Source organism: Actinia tenebrosa, unplaced genomic scaffold (genome assembly GCF_029948245.1).
Source record: "Actinia tenebrosa isolate PJP-AT-01 unplaced genomic scaffold, QUT_ActTen_1.0 PGA_scaffold1__47_contigs__length_23844297, whole genome shotgun sequence".
In the NCBI taxonomy this organism is placed as follows: Eukaryota; Metazoa; Cnidaria; class Anthozoa; order Actiniaria; family Actiniidae; genus Actinia; species Actinia tenebrosa.
Window position 1 is genome coordinate 3,179,168 of NW_028292578.1, and position 14,370 is coordinate 3,193,537.

Genomic DNA, 14,370 nt, shown 5'->3' on the forward strand with positions numbered 1-14,370 from the left:
AGTTTTTCAACCAATCAGATTACAAATCGAAAACAATAGAATTTTAGTTACATGTATTGAAAGTCTATAAAAGCTTAGTCTCCTATGCAGCGGCTATTAATGTCATTGTGCAATGCTCACACCCCTAAGTAGCTACTACTGCCCTAAGTAGCTGAACTCTAAATTTGTGTTTCTGTAAAATATCTAGTGTCCTACACAGCCGCTATTAGTGTTGTCACGCAAGGCTCACACCCCTAAGTAGCTACTACTGCCCTAAGTAGCTGAACTCTGAATTTGTGTTTGTGTATTATCTTCATAGCGTGTCTCTACATAAGGAAAGAAGAAACTACTTAAGACTAGCCATGGCGGAAATGTCCCTGATACTCTCTGATCAACCAGGTCTTCTTGGACCAAAGGTGCATTTAATCATTTAAATAGAAAATTTTATACTATTTAGTACATAATATAATATTTTATAATATTTTGTATAAAATATAAGAATCTCCCATTACAGCTATTTCAAAAAGGCTGTATACTGAATAGTGCATACTGAATAGTGCATTCCAAGACCAAAGGGCATTGTGGGTCATAGTGACATTGTCTAAAGTAGAATTAATAATAATTATTTATTCTATTTTCAGTGTATTCCATCTGAAACAATATACTAACTACATGTAGAGAGTCAATTGCTGTATAAATTATTTACTTTTTATTTCAAATTAACGAGACCCACAATGCCCTTTGGTGGATGGTTTGTTTGTTCGGTACATTATTCATACTACAGTCAATCAATCAATTGCATCATATTTCATAGATTCTGGTTGTATTGCATGGGTTGTCATTGGCGCGTGATGAGATTTTATGGGTCATACGCCATCACTGTAACCCTGCCCCTAAGAAGAAAGTCTCCCAAGAGGAGTTCTATGACCCGTAAGTATCATTTTTTCCTACCAGCCGAGTAGTGAGTTTTGTTTCAGCCAATCACCTTGCATTTAGCTGTTTTGCCGCCAGACCTCCATTCCCAGGCTACTGTAACCCAACTTTTACATATTTTTCTTGTTTTTTTTGACTGAAATATAACATGTGCTTACAAGAAGCAGAAATATGGAAAGGAAAAATAAAATAAATTTCAATGTAATGGCTTGTTTTCTTTGTTCTTTCAAACTCCATAAATGCTTAAAGTTGGTCATTTTGTCAACCCTTTCCCCTCACTCAGAAAAAAGGTTTATCTTATCTAGTTATGGACAGAGAACAATAGACCAAATCAATAACAATGACCAATCATTATCTCCTTTTTTATTAGAAAACTGTGTCAACTTTTATTGTCTGTTGAAGAAATCCGATGTAAGTAAATAAGTTTAAACCAAATTGACTAAATGTTTTATAAAATTTATGTTTTCAATCCTGCTTTCTGATTGGTTACAAGTTCATGCTTTATGAAAGCACAACGTATGCTCACTTTTGCTATTTTGTCATTCATATCCAACATGGTGAGCTATTCTGATTTGAATTTTATAAAAAAAATTTAAATTGCTTACTGTACTGTATTGTATAGTATCTTGATTCTCCTATACATCTGTTAGTTTGATCGGTTCAATATGAACCCTTATTGTTGCACAGAATTTCCTTGTGATAGGAGAATAGAGGTTTTGCAACATCATGTGCCCTTCCCATAACACTACTTTTGGCTTCCTGTGGTTAGATTGCAGAACAAGAAGATCCCTTTGCTCTTGGGAATGAATCCTTTCTTATGAAAAACAACAGTATTGTTCCTGCCATCTAACATGGCTGCCGTCACGTGATGATGCAAAACCTCTATTGCCATACAAAACTTATTGCCAGTTTGAGCTGCCAATACAAGTTTATATTGACAGCGTTGGATTCAAATACATGTATATCCGGTATAGGATTTTGCACTTAACTTATACTTATGAGCATTGAGGGAGAAACAATTGTTGAGAAGCCCACTCACCATTCTTTTCCTAACATTTCTTCTTCAATTGTTCGTTTTTAGCTATGATCCAGAAGTATTCATCTGTTCTTCAAAGATACTTCATTCAGTACTTGTCAGGCTTTGATGTCACACTACTTAAAGAAGTTGTTCAGGTGAGACTTGATGTACAGTACAATGTACTGTATCTTTGTGTGCTTAAGAATAGTAGTATTGATAATTTCTTCGCACAATTGATTTTGTTTTTTCATTTCACAGAAAATCTCGGTGTGTTCTGAAGATATATCTCTGATAATGACATCTTTTATTGATGAGTTGTCCTCATTAACTGTTAAACAAGGTACCTATATAATACAAAATAGTAGGGACACTTTTCTCTGACAATCTCTCTGCTTTTTCCTTCATTCAAAAAATGACATCATTGTTGTCATCATTATCATCATCATCAGATCGTCAATATTATCATCATCACCATCATAAGCACTATCAATAATCATAGACCCCTTGCAGAAGTTTTGAATGTAGCTCAACCTGGGGACAAAACAATAGGTTCAAGTTCTTGGGAGATTGGAATTCATTTGTTTTGTCCCCCGGATCGAGCTGCTTTGACGTCACATGCAAGGGGTCTATTACAGTGTATACATTACCTTCATCACTCCTGATTATCATCATTATAAAGTCCCAAGTTCCCATGCCTCCCATACACCTTGGCATGTGTAATGTATTGCTGGAATGTGCCTTTGTATTGTCAAATAGTTTTAAAAATTAAAAAAAAAATGTAATTGTGTTCTAGTTGAAGCTGGTGAAATCTTTGACTTCAGTGGTCTTCGCATGGATTGGCTGAGACTCCAGGTAATAATAAAATATAATAATAATATAATAATAATATAATAATAATATAATAATAATATAATAATAATATAATAATAATAATAATAATAATAACTTAATGAATTTCTATAGCGTTATATATTACACTCTATAACGCTTTACAATGAATTTCCAAACATAAAATATAGAAATATATATATATATATATAGAAACCCTCGCACTCTATCCAAGCCGTAATGTCTCATTTTTGCCTTGTACATGTAAGAAAGTAAGTGAATTTACGTACTACTAGTAAACAAGTGATGACTTATTATAGCCTTAAACCCCACCCCCCTCCCTCTGTCCCTAAAGTCATATAAAAATTAATATGGATTTAAATCAGATCTAAAATGTTCAGACTACAAATGTTTGACTCAGGTCTGTGAGTCTTCCTCAGGCAGTATGATAATAAAGGTGTAATTTTTTGTAAGTCGAGATTCGCTCTTCGTCCCTTCTTAAGAAACTTCACAATGGAATATATGGAATTTGGAAATTTTACCCTTTCATTGGTAGTGTTCTGCATTTATTCATATTAATATTTATTATACTATGGCCACATATTGCCCTTACGATAGTACTATCATGTATTTTTTACAATTATTATTATTATTATTGCATGTATTTGCCCACAGGCATACACTAGTGTGCGTGGTTCTTCACCTGAACTTAAGGACAACAGAGATCTATCCATACTGATGAACAACGTAGCATTTCACACAAGCCTTGTGGACAGACAGGAGCGTATACTTTTTGATGTGTCTGACCTGTCTATATTCTGGTAAATATGTTAAAAATAGTGCTTGAAATAATTTATGATGATATTTTAAAAATTTAACTGTTATAAATCTCGCTTTCTGATTGGTTGGGGACATGTGCGTTATGTGAACACTTATCCAAACTGACAGTTACTCTAAGAAATAAGAACCTTGCTTGCTGTGCTATGTGAAATTTTAAAGCACTTGGGCATTGACAGAACACTTGTAAAAGTGTTGAGAAGCACTGCAATATGTTATGCTTCTATTCTATACTTCTAACACCGTGTCTGCACCCTGGGAGGGGGTACTCCAACTGAAAAAGGGTGGGATGCGTGTCGTACATTTTAGGGTCTAAAATCTATGATTTGGTACTTCTTTGATTGTCATAAAATTAATAGGACAAACAGAGGGCAACCAGGTACCTCTTATGGCTTTTGTCAATTAATAATACCTACGGTGTAAGATTACATTAATGAAGGCCAAAATGGATAGCTGCAAGAGAAAATGAACTAAGAGAAGGAATTCCCCCTATATAGCCTTGTAACCATCATGTGCACAGTTTGATGCTATTTTTAAACCATTTATTTTTCTGCCCGCGCATTTACTGCGCGCGCTCGCTCTACGCTTGTTTGCTTACGTTTTTGGGGTTTTTCCTTTATTTCGCCCTGGATATGAATGTGCGCGTCGAAAGCTTGGCAAATACGACAGGAAATGAAAGTAGTAATTTGTTCAACTTTATGAAATAATTTTACATTTATTTTCCAAAGCTTTCGACCTACATCGTCATCTTGAGGGCAGATTTGAAGATAAGAAAAGCACAAGAAAACGTTAGCAAACAGCGTACAGCGCGCGAGTACTTTGCGCTTGCAGAAAATCAAACGATCAAATAAATGATATCATTGGATGATATTTTTAGAATAGATTCTAAAAATAGCATCAAAGTGTTCACATGATGGGACACGGGGATTCCTTCTCTTAGTTCATATTCTCTTGATAGCTGTCATTCAGGATAGTGAGTTATGGTTCGTCATCTAATTTCTGTCACTTAAATCATTAGTTACCATGCACACCTCGACCTTTTAGGGGTCATTCCCGAAATTTCTGACGAGCATCCCTGCCCTTCTTATTGGAGTACCCCCCTCCACCTCCCCCAGAATCTGCACACATGTTTTCTATATTTTAATTGCTTATCAAATATCTAAGTATAATTTCATGTTCTACTAAAATCTTTGAGATTGGAGTGAGTTTGATAGAAAAATCCATTTTAAAGTTGAATGCACGATTCTGTATTTAATATGACAGACTTCTTCTGGATAATTAGTCACTCTGGATGACTATGGATAAATTTTTTGTTTTGTTTTTATTATAGTTTCTATCCCAATTTCTGCGAAAATTCATTTTTAAAAACTTTAGAAGATACAGCCCAGCTACGGTAAGAACGGTACAATCGTAATAACGAAGATATCGCATGTTTCTGTAGTATTTCAATGTCACTAGAATCCCGTACTTTTATACTCTCCCTCGCATCCGTTTTTAGTGTCGGTCGTCACGCAACGCGAGGACGTTGCGTGACGACCGACACTAAAAACGGATGCGAGGGAGACTAGTACTTTTACTTTTACTTTCACCTTTTTTTAGTTGCCTGTTGGAATTTCGATTTTCACTAAAGCTAATATTGAAAACTGTAATTGATGTAATTAATTAATTTATCGTGTTTCTGATTTTTTAGGTACTCCATTGCGTTTCCTCTCGTGTGTGGTCATTTTATGTCTTGTACCAGCGATTTTTGTCCAGAAGAGGTAATATTATTTATTCATTACACATTTTGATGCTTCTGTCCTCTAGGTTGTGATGTAAGATGCAATTTAGTTTGGGCCTATTCTACCCCCCCCCCCTCCATTTTGGGCCACTTGTCATCGTTTTAGAACGAAATTCCTCGTTTGCATGTTACGTCATCGCGGCCTCTCGGAGGAGCATTGGTGCCATTTAACAAATAATTTCTTATTAGCATCCATTGTTAACTTGTTAACGACACCACAATGGCCGCCATGCTTTTGTCTTTTAACTCTCTTGAGAATTTTTGCAATCCATCAATTGTAATAAATGGCAATAGACCCTTTTACCGCTGTGTTTCTTGATTACAGACCCATTTACTCGGGCTAAGCCTAGAATCAGTGTCTAATTACTCGCACATACCAACGGTAAAGTAAAGAATGCACAAGTTCAACAATACAAACACGTTGAAACTTGACTGACCTTGACTTGAAAACGTGAATATTCTTCACAAAATCGAGGCCAATACAGTAGGAAAAAACCAACAAGCAATTTTAACCACAGAGTAGCCTTGGTGAAAAATGGTTTGAAATGGGAAAGCAATGGATTATCCTACGAGTGCAAGTCAAGTGTACTACTAGTAAACCATCCTTGATTCCCAAATAAGCAAAACAGTGTTGTTTGTTTGTTTTTTAGCGCCATCCAATAGGTGAACGTAGTCTGGCTGCCATCAATATGTTTTTAGACTCAATGGCAAAAGGAGCAAGGAATCTTTTGAGTCAAGTTTGTACTGACCATGTTGAGCTCAATCAACAGGTAAGAAAAGGCCGCCATTTGCTATCATAACGCACAAAACCGCCACAATTTTGATAGGCATTATCCCTCCAGAATCCAACTGATGGTACCCACTACCCTTAGTTACCGTTGCTTTGTTTCCACTCCTCTTAGTTACCGTTGCTATGTCCCATAAGTTCAACCAATCAGGTAGAATATCTTAAAATTTAAAAAATATCTGATGAAGGAAAGTTATTTATTAGATTGTTTCCTCTTCTTTGGAAATAAAAAAAATCGTCTCATAATCATTGTAACACTCTATTTGAAGTCCTGTGTAGTTTCATGTGAATAAATAGGAATAAATCTCATTTAGTTATGGCACACTCGAGCTGTTCGTCTTCTGTCTGAAATGTCTGGTGAGAAAAAGAAAGACAAGAACAAGAAAAACACTCAGGAAGAATTTTCACCTCCTGGAAGTGAGAGTTTCCGGAAAAACAGAGAAAATTTGACACCGTAAGTTTTGATCCTCATAACATAGCCGCGATATAACGCGCACTGTGATTGGCTGACTACTAGGATTTTTTAGGAGGGGGCTGGTGCATCATTTATGATCAGGACGTTCACAAACTCACGCACCAATAAAGCAGTAGATATCAGCTCACCTGGGGAGGGGGGAGGAGGGATGCGCACCCCTTGATGATCCCTCTATGTCCGCCTTTGGATTATTTATTTGCTTTAAATTTCTTATGGAAAATTTTTATGGTGTTGTAACACAGCCACGATATGACGCGAGTTATGATTGGCTGATCGCCTACGCCTTGTTTTCACTTCACGTTGTGATTGGTTAACTTTTTGCTCTACTGCTGATTGGCTGCATTCTATGACTCAACGTAAGATTTAGCCCGCGTCACATCCGGATACGAAGAAAATTCCGGATGTGACGCAGGTTACATAAGATTGTGATTGGTTAACTTTATAAATGATCTCAGTTCGAGCGTCGAAACAATGAACAAGGTTTTCCCAGTAATTAAAACAAGATTTTCTAAGCTTTTAACCGTTTTTCTCGTGAATCTTGTTGTAGGCTGGATAATAAGCTGTTAGCTTTCACGGAACTGTGCTCGGCTATCTGCCACACAGAGGCTATTCCTGTCTGGGAACATGTCTTTGCCCCTAAGGAATATCTTAGCAGCCAACTGGAAGAGTTTTTTGCTAAGTAAGTTAATATGAAATGTCTGGTATTTATTATCGTTTATGTTGTCAATCTTTATGCTGAAGAAGCAATTCTGCATAGTTTTGATGCCCCTTAGTTACCGTTGCTGTGTCCCACAAGCTCAGCTCAACAAATTATCTAAAATATCTCAGAATATAGAACTTTTGATTGTGGAAAATTGATTATTGATGGTTTTCACAGCCGCCATGTTGGATGAATTTAACAACAGATTTATCATTACTCTCCTTCGTTATATCCTCTAACATGGCCGCCGTGTCTTTTGTTATTTAATTCTCTTGGGAATGATTGAAAACAAGCAAGAGATTGTTTCACTTGTTCACTGTTGCGTGAAAATAAAAAAAAGTTGCCTCGTAATCCTGCAGTGCTCTTTAAAACAGATATTGTGTAGTTGCTTGTAGGACGAGATTTTAATTCCACTGTGAAAACTGCTGCAACAATGATTAGTTGGCTATTGTCGGAACCATGAATAACTCGATTGCCTATTAGCTATTCCAAGGAAAATCTGGGTCGATGCATTGTAATGCATTGTGTGGCTGTCTTACAGTGCGAATCGAAAAACCGTGGGCACCTAGAAATATTCTAGGAATGTTCTATTCTTCTTTGGCCAATCAGAATAGACCCTTTTCGAGTTCCAAATTACCGCTGTGTTCCTTGATTACAGACTCATTTGCACAGAGTTAGCCTCGTATCAGTGTTTAAATATTCACAAATACCAACGGTAAAGTAAAGAATGCACAACTTCAACAATACAAACACTTTGAAATTCCACGGACCTTGACTGGAACACATGAATATTCTTCACAAAATCGAGGCTAAGCCTGAGTAAGTGAGTCTGTAATCAAGAAACACAGCGGTAATTTGGAACTCGAAAAGGGTCTATTGACTTTCTAACAATAAGATAACGGAAAGATGACAATAACGCTTTTGATTGGCTATTGAACATTCTTGAAATATTTCAAAACGAAACAAATTCTATCTTGGAAATATGTCCCCCAAAACAGTCCCACAATGCACTGCAGTGCCAACCCGACCCAGTTTTTTCCATCAACCTTGGAATGACTAATAGGGTTCAAAGACAGGAAATACCTTTTAGGGATCGAACTACGAACCATTGCAAGCTGTAGTGTGGATATAACCTTATACTATCTGTCTAGGTCTGTGATCAGCATGGCTCAGTATGACCAAGAAAATTCAAGGATTGCTAGACCAAGTGAAGTGCTAAGTAATATTAAGGTGAGCACTTTACGGAAGTGGGAAGATATGGGCAACGACCAACATCATTGTCAAACGGAAGCTGCCAACACTGAAGTATTGCCCTTATCAAGGCAATACAACTATGCGAGCATGCATCGGATTCGTTTTGCAAAGAGATGAGGAAACATAAATGAAAATGTGTTGCGCTCAGGGTGGTAGTACAAGCACTTAGAACATTCGCCTTTCATCTTGCAATGCAGCGCAACAGCGTTGTGTTACCAAGTGCAACAATGTTGTGTGACAAATTACGAGAATCTTGCGTGAGAAACTGCAACAATCTTGCGCGAGAAGTTGCCATTTCAGTATGCTTTCCAGTGCAAATGCTGATACTTTAACATTTATTAATGCGGCTTCTTACTCACTATATCAATACCAAATGAAAGTCCAAAATATGGATATCTAAAATGTAACATTATAGTCAGTCATCAAAATATTGGAAGGTGTACAAATGCTGCACCTTGCTTCATGGAAAGAAAATGTGATAACATTTGTGTTATTTTCTGCAGGCCATAATGTCAACCCTCCGAAATCTCGAAAACTTCAGTGAGTATTTTCCTTTGACCAATCATTTGAATATGTAGTGGAATTTCTAGTTGGTTGTCACCCTCGGGGAATGAACCGTTTTCGAGATGCGCGAGCGCTGACAAAAGTACCGCGTGCTCAGGTTCGAAAACGAGGTATTTTAGAGCAAGACTATTCAAGGGAGCACAGCAGACATAAATTTGTTGATTGGTCTTATTTGTTAATTTGTGAGTCCGCGCGACTTTTAAGAAACCGCATGCGCGTCCATACCACAGGAAGACCAATCAATTACATTATGTACCACAGGAAGACCAATCAACAAATTTATGTCTGCCGTTCTCCCTTGGACGGATTGGACTATTACGCGCTCTTTGAAAAAACATAAAACTTTGAAAATTATGTTAACGAAGGAATAGTTGAAGTTTCTTTTAGTTGGGGAGCAGGATAATAACGTTTTCAAAAAATATAGCTCACCTCAGACAAAATCTTTTGTTTAAGGGATTTAGAAATCGCCTTTAACTCTATGGTTTCCCGGCAATGGCTTCTTATCACACTGACCGAAAATGCCTCTTTTTCATGTCTGCGCCTGCGATATTTATGAAAGCGCTCGCGCATCTTGGAAATCGTCTATTGTCATACCTTGAAGCAATGTTTTCCAATTTCAAACCACGTGTCATTCCCTAGAGTATTGTTTCTTTGTTTAATGGTTGCACACGAGAAGACACATGAATATAGGTACCACTCAAACAAAGAATCATATTCTCAAGAGAATGACACGTGGTCTCAAATAGGAAAACATTACCCCCAAGGTGAAGCGGTCTATTGAGGCTGGCTGCTTAGTAGAAGTATAAAATAATCCCAAAATCCTTGAAGCTTTGATAACTGGCCGGTAAATAGAGTTCGGCTTATTGGCCGGTTCTACGATACTTAACATATTGACATCAGATTTTTATGTGTCTGTCCTCTTATTGACAATAAATTGCGTCATCACCTTGTCAAAGTAGTGTGGATCCACGAGGCGTAGCCGAGTGAATCCGCATACTACTTTGACAATGTGATGGCGAAATTTATTGTCAATAAGAGGACAGAAACATAAAAATCTGATGTCAATTTGTTTTTTACAATAACAAAAACGATAAAAACTTCTCATTTTTACTGATCAAAACAACTAACGGAAAGAGCGCGCGCTCGTTGACGTCAGCTTTATCTGTCTGTCCTCTTATTGATGATAAAAATTAACCAATCAGCGCGCGAGAAAGTTGTCAGTTATTGTAAAATTTATTACTGACAACTTACCGGTGTTTTTGATCATGTGTCAGATGGTGTGGACACAGCTCGCATCTTTAATCACGTACTGTTACAACAGACACAACCCCAGGATAGCCAGGGTGCAAATACCATCACACAGATGTACACTACGTGGTAAGTACATTGGACCCATTTCTCACTTACATCGTATATATCAGCGACATATTGAGAGTTTCATACTTTCAGTTAAGTGCAAAAAGCATTCGTTTTGGCGCGAAGATCCACTCCAAATCCGCATGGAATTATCAATGTATCGGTAAATGTTATTGGCCTTACCCTACAGCTTTGGCCAATAACACTTACCTCGACATTGATAACTTCGGACATCATCAAAACCTCATCCAATTATTGTTCATTTTTAAGGCAACGTTTTACTGCAATTTTCACAAACATGCGAAAAACTCTGTGTCTACGAGTTGCACGCTAAAATTTGGTTTTTCGCTGCTGTCAGTCAAAAATATGAAAGTTACCGACTGATTAGGTTTGATTGACGGCAGCGAAAAAACAAATTTTAGCGTGCAACTCGGAGACACAGAGTTTTTCGCATGTTTACGAAAATTGCAGTAAATTAGATTATCATTTTATATTTGCTCAGGTACCTCGATGTCTTCCTACGTCGTGTGATGACAGATGGCATCATTTACTCGCCTCGTAGAAGGGCCTTCGTCAACCGTCCTGGCCTCGCTTTTAAAGCTGAGGATTTCACGGATGTGAATGGTGAGTCCAATAGTAAAATAAATAAAAAATGAGCAATGATAGAGTGTTTGCCTTCCAATATTGTAGGGTCGGGTCGCGGACTCTAAATGTGAACAAAGCTTGTTTGACGTGTTGTTTTCTCCCTTGAGAGTTTTTCTTAGCCTCCACCGAAGCTGTCATTGGTTTTGGCCCCAGGTCCTCACGGGCTCTCTCGAGGATCTGAGACCGAAACTAATGGCGGCTTTCTGGGTTCTCTAGTTTTCCTTCCTTCCTATGAAAACTTGCAATAGGCTATATATGGGAGTATCCCCCGCGGGTTAGAATATTAAACGTAGTGGTAGTGATTGTTGTGCATCTTTGTTTGGTTAATAGAAATGTATGCCTTATCTGAATTGCTGGGAGCTTATGGCATGAAATATCTGGGTGAGAAAATGATGCAACAGATTGCTAGTCAAGTCGGTGAGCTCAAGGTATGCATTGGTCTCGAACTCTGCTGCTGTTAGTCTCGCGTTACGGTAACGCAAGTAGTTCCTCTCCCTGTTCCCCTCTCTCTAATGCGACCCGGGTTCAATCCTCAGACTCTTCGTATGTGTTTATCGTTTCTCTCCTGAGCTTCGACGGATTTTCCCAGGTTCTACGGTTTTCCTTCCCCCGCAAAAACCAACTTCCAATTCTATTTGGATCTAGAAAGCGCGCATATGCGCGTTACAAATATCAAAGTTTTTTTTTCTGATTTACTAGTCTTTTCCCCACAGGAAGTCACCCTTAATACCCACTTGCGTTTTTTTCCCCCTCCTAGAAACTTGTCGTCAATAATAAAGACGTGCTCATTGCTTTGAGGACGAGTTTTGATAAACGGGACGAGTGTATTGATCTCATACGACGCCTGAAAAGTGAGTTGAAATTCCTTTCTCAGATGCCGAAACTTGAAGAAAGAAAACATATTAGCCATTCCAAGAGAGTTTTTTGAGAAAAAAACTGGGTCGAATTGGTATAGCAGTGCATTGTGGACTGTTTTAGGGAAAATATTATCAATATGACGTTTATTTCGATGCACTGCACTGCCAACTCGACCCAGTTTTGTTCTCCTTCTCGGAATGGGTAATAACAGAGCGGCGTTTCGGGTTCGTCACGACAGTGTTCTGGTCTTAGTTACTTTACGTCCACTCTCACTAGCTTGATAATGATGTCATGACGACTCCGAAACGGCACAATGTTTAATGTTTAATGTTTTCTTTCCTTACGTTTTTCATATGCACTCGGATAAATAGACTTCTTTACCTTGGGCATAAATGTATTGTTTTCGCATATCAGACCACGTGTCTTTCCCTAGAGTATCAAAGAATCTTATTTTTAAGAAGATTACACGTGGTCTGAAATGGGAAAAAAATACATCCAAGCTAAAGTTCAAATCTCATTTTGCTGATTGCCTTAAAAAAATGAAATCATTGTAGATCGTAATTACTGAGCGAGTGGCAACAGCAACGTCTCATTTCATAAGTTTTATTAAGTTTCTTTTCTTGACGTGAGAATTTTTCTCGTTGCTAGACATGGAGGACATCATGCTACGGGTGATAATCATTGGCGTCATTCTTAGCTTCAGGCACTTGACACAACAAGCTCTTGCCACTGTAAGTTGGTCTGACCTGTCTGTTGGTCTGACCTGTAAGTTGGTCTGACCTGTAAGTTAGTCTGACCTGTAAGTTGGTAGGACCTGTCTGTTGGTCTGACCTATCTGTTGGTCTGAGTGTGTCTGTTGGTCTGACCTTTCTGTCTATTGATGTGAGTGTGTCTGTTGGTCTGACCTGTCTGTTGGTTTGAGTGTGTCTATTGGTCTGACCTGTCTGTCTGTGTTCATATTGTAGAAGCTGAATAGTCGGGTTCCATATCTGATGAGTTGTGTGACTGACTTGAAGGACAGCTATCCCATTGGAAATAATGATCGTCAGGTAGGCAAATGAAAATCATAGATTACACGGGTTTATGATGTGATTATGATAATGATGAATCATGATAATGTATGATGAAGGTGGTAACAATAGTGATGATGCTGGCGATGGTATTTGTTTATTTTTTAATCAGTGAGGAACTCTATGAAGTGATGATGATGATAATAGCAAGAAGAGCTATTTGATGGTGATAAGAATGATGTTATTGATTCCGATGACTTCTATGACTATAATGCTGATAGCGAGGGTGTTGATAAGGATGATGATGATGATGTACGATGAAGATGGCGAGGGTGATGATGCCGGGTGTTGATAAAGATGATGATGATGTACGATGAAGATTGGGAGGGTGATGATGCCGGGTGTTGATAAGGATGATGATGATGATGTACGATGAAGATTGGGAGGGTGATGATGCCGGGTGTTGATAAGATGATGATGATGTACGATGAAGATGGCGAGGGTGATGATGCCGGGTGTTGATAAGGATGATGATGATGATGATGTTGATGATGTACGATGAAGATGGCGAATGTGATGATGCCGGGTGTTGATAAGGATGATGATGATGATGATGATGATGTACGATGAAGATGGCGAGGGTGATGATGCCGGGTGTTGATAAGGATGATGATGATGATGTACGATGAAGATTGGGAGGGTGATGATGCCGGGTGTTGATAAGGATGATGATGATGATGTACGATAAAGATGGCGAGGGTGATGATGCCGGGTGTTGATAAAGATGATGATGATGTACGATGAAGATGGCGAGGGTGATGATGCCGGGTGTTGATAAAGATGATGATGATGTACGATGAAGATGGCGAGGGTGATGATGCCGGGTGTTGATAAGGATGATGATGATGATGTACGATGAAGATTGGGAGGGTGATGATGCCGGGTGTTGATAAGGATGATGATGATGATGATGTTGATGATGTACGATGAAGATGGCGAATGTGATGATGCCGGGTGTTGATAAGGATGATGATGATGATGATGATGTACGATGAAGATGGATAGCGATGATGATGATGGTGTTGTTAAGGATGATGATGATGATGATGTACGATGAAGATGGCGAGGGTCATGAAGATGCCGGGTGTTGATAAGGATAATGATGATGCCTGATGATTTACGATGAAGATGATCCAAACAAATATGATGATGATGTATGTTGAAGGTGAATGGTAAGAATGGCGGCGGTGGTGGTGGTGGTAGTAACGATGATCTTTTTTCCTTTAGATCGTAGATGAGATGGCCACTGCTGCTGGCCAGGACTGTATCGTAGAGCCACTGTTATG

At 38.3% G+C, this 14,370-nt stretch overlaps 1 protein-coding gene across 1 annotated transcript in view; it reads left to right on the forward strand.

The window, feature by feature from the left end:
• LOC116294716 (nck-associated protein 1 homolog) overlaps window positions 1-14,370 on the forward strand; it is a 36,907-nt gene that overhangs the window by 8,211 nt on the left and 14,326 nt on the right. The window contains exons 12-30 of the mRNA XM_031702362.2: window positions 299-395; window positions 794-909; window positions 1,283-1,323; window positions 1,994-2,085; window positions 2,189-2,270; window positions 2,724-2,782; window positions 3,434-3,579; window positions 4,926-4,988; window positions 5,286-5,355; window positions 6,026-6,145; window positions 6,477-6,616; window positions 7,185-7,316; window positions 8,489-8,567; window positions 9,095-9,131; window positions 10,430-10,532; window positions 11,014-11,135; window positions 11,487-11,584; window positions 11,914-12,007; window positions 12,663-12,749. Coding sequence (XP_031558222.2) covers window positions 299-395; window positions 794-909; window positions 1,283-1,323; window positions 1,994-2,085; window positions 2,189-2,270; window positions 2,724-2,782; window positions 3,434-3,579; window positions 4,926-4,988; window positions 5,286-5,355; window positions 6,026-6,145; window positions 6,477-6,616; window positions 7,185-7,316; window positions 8,489-8,567; window positions 9,095-9,131; window positions 10,430-10,532; window positions 11,014-11,135; window positions 11,487-11,584; window positions 11,914-12,007; window positions 12,663-12,749 — 1,778 coding nt within the window. The remainder of the gene's footprint in view (window positions 1-298; window positions 396-793; window positions 910-1,282; window positions 1,324-1,993; window positions 2,086-2,188; window positions 2,271-2,723; window positions 2,783-3,433; window positions 3,580-4,925; window positions 4,989-5,285; window positions 5,356-6,025; window positions 6,146-6,476; window positions 6,617-7,184; window positions 7,317-8,488; window positions 8,568-9,094; window positions 9,132-10,429; window positions 10,533-11,013; window positions 11,136-11,486; window positions 11,585-11,913; window positions 12,008-12,662; window positions 12,750-14,370) is intronic.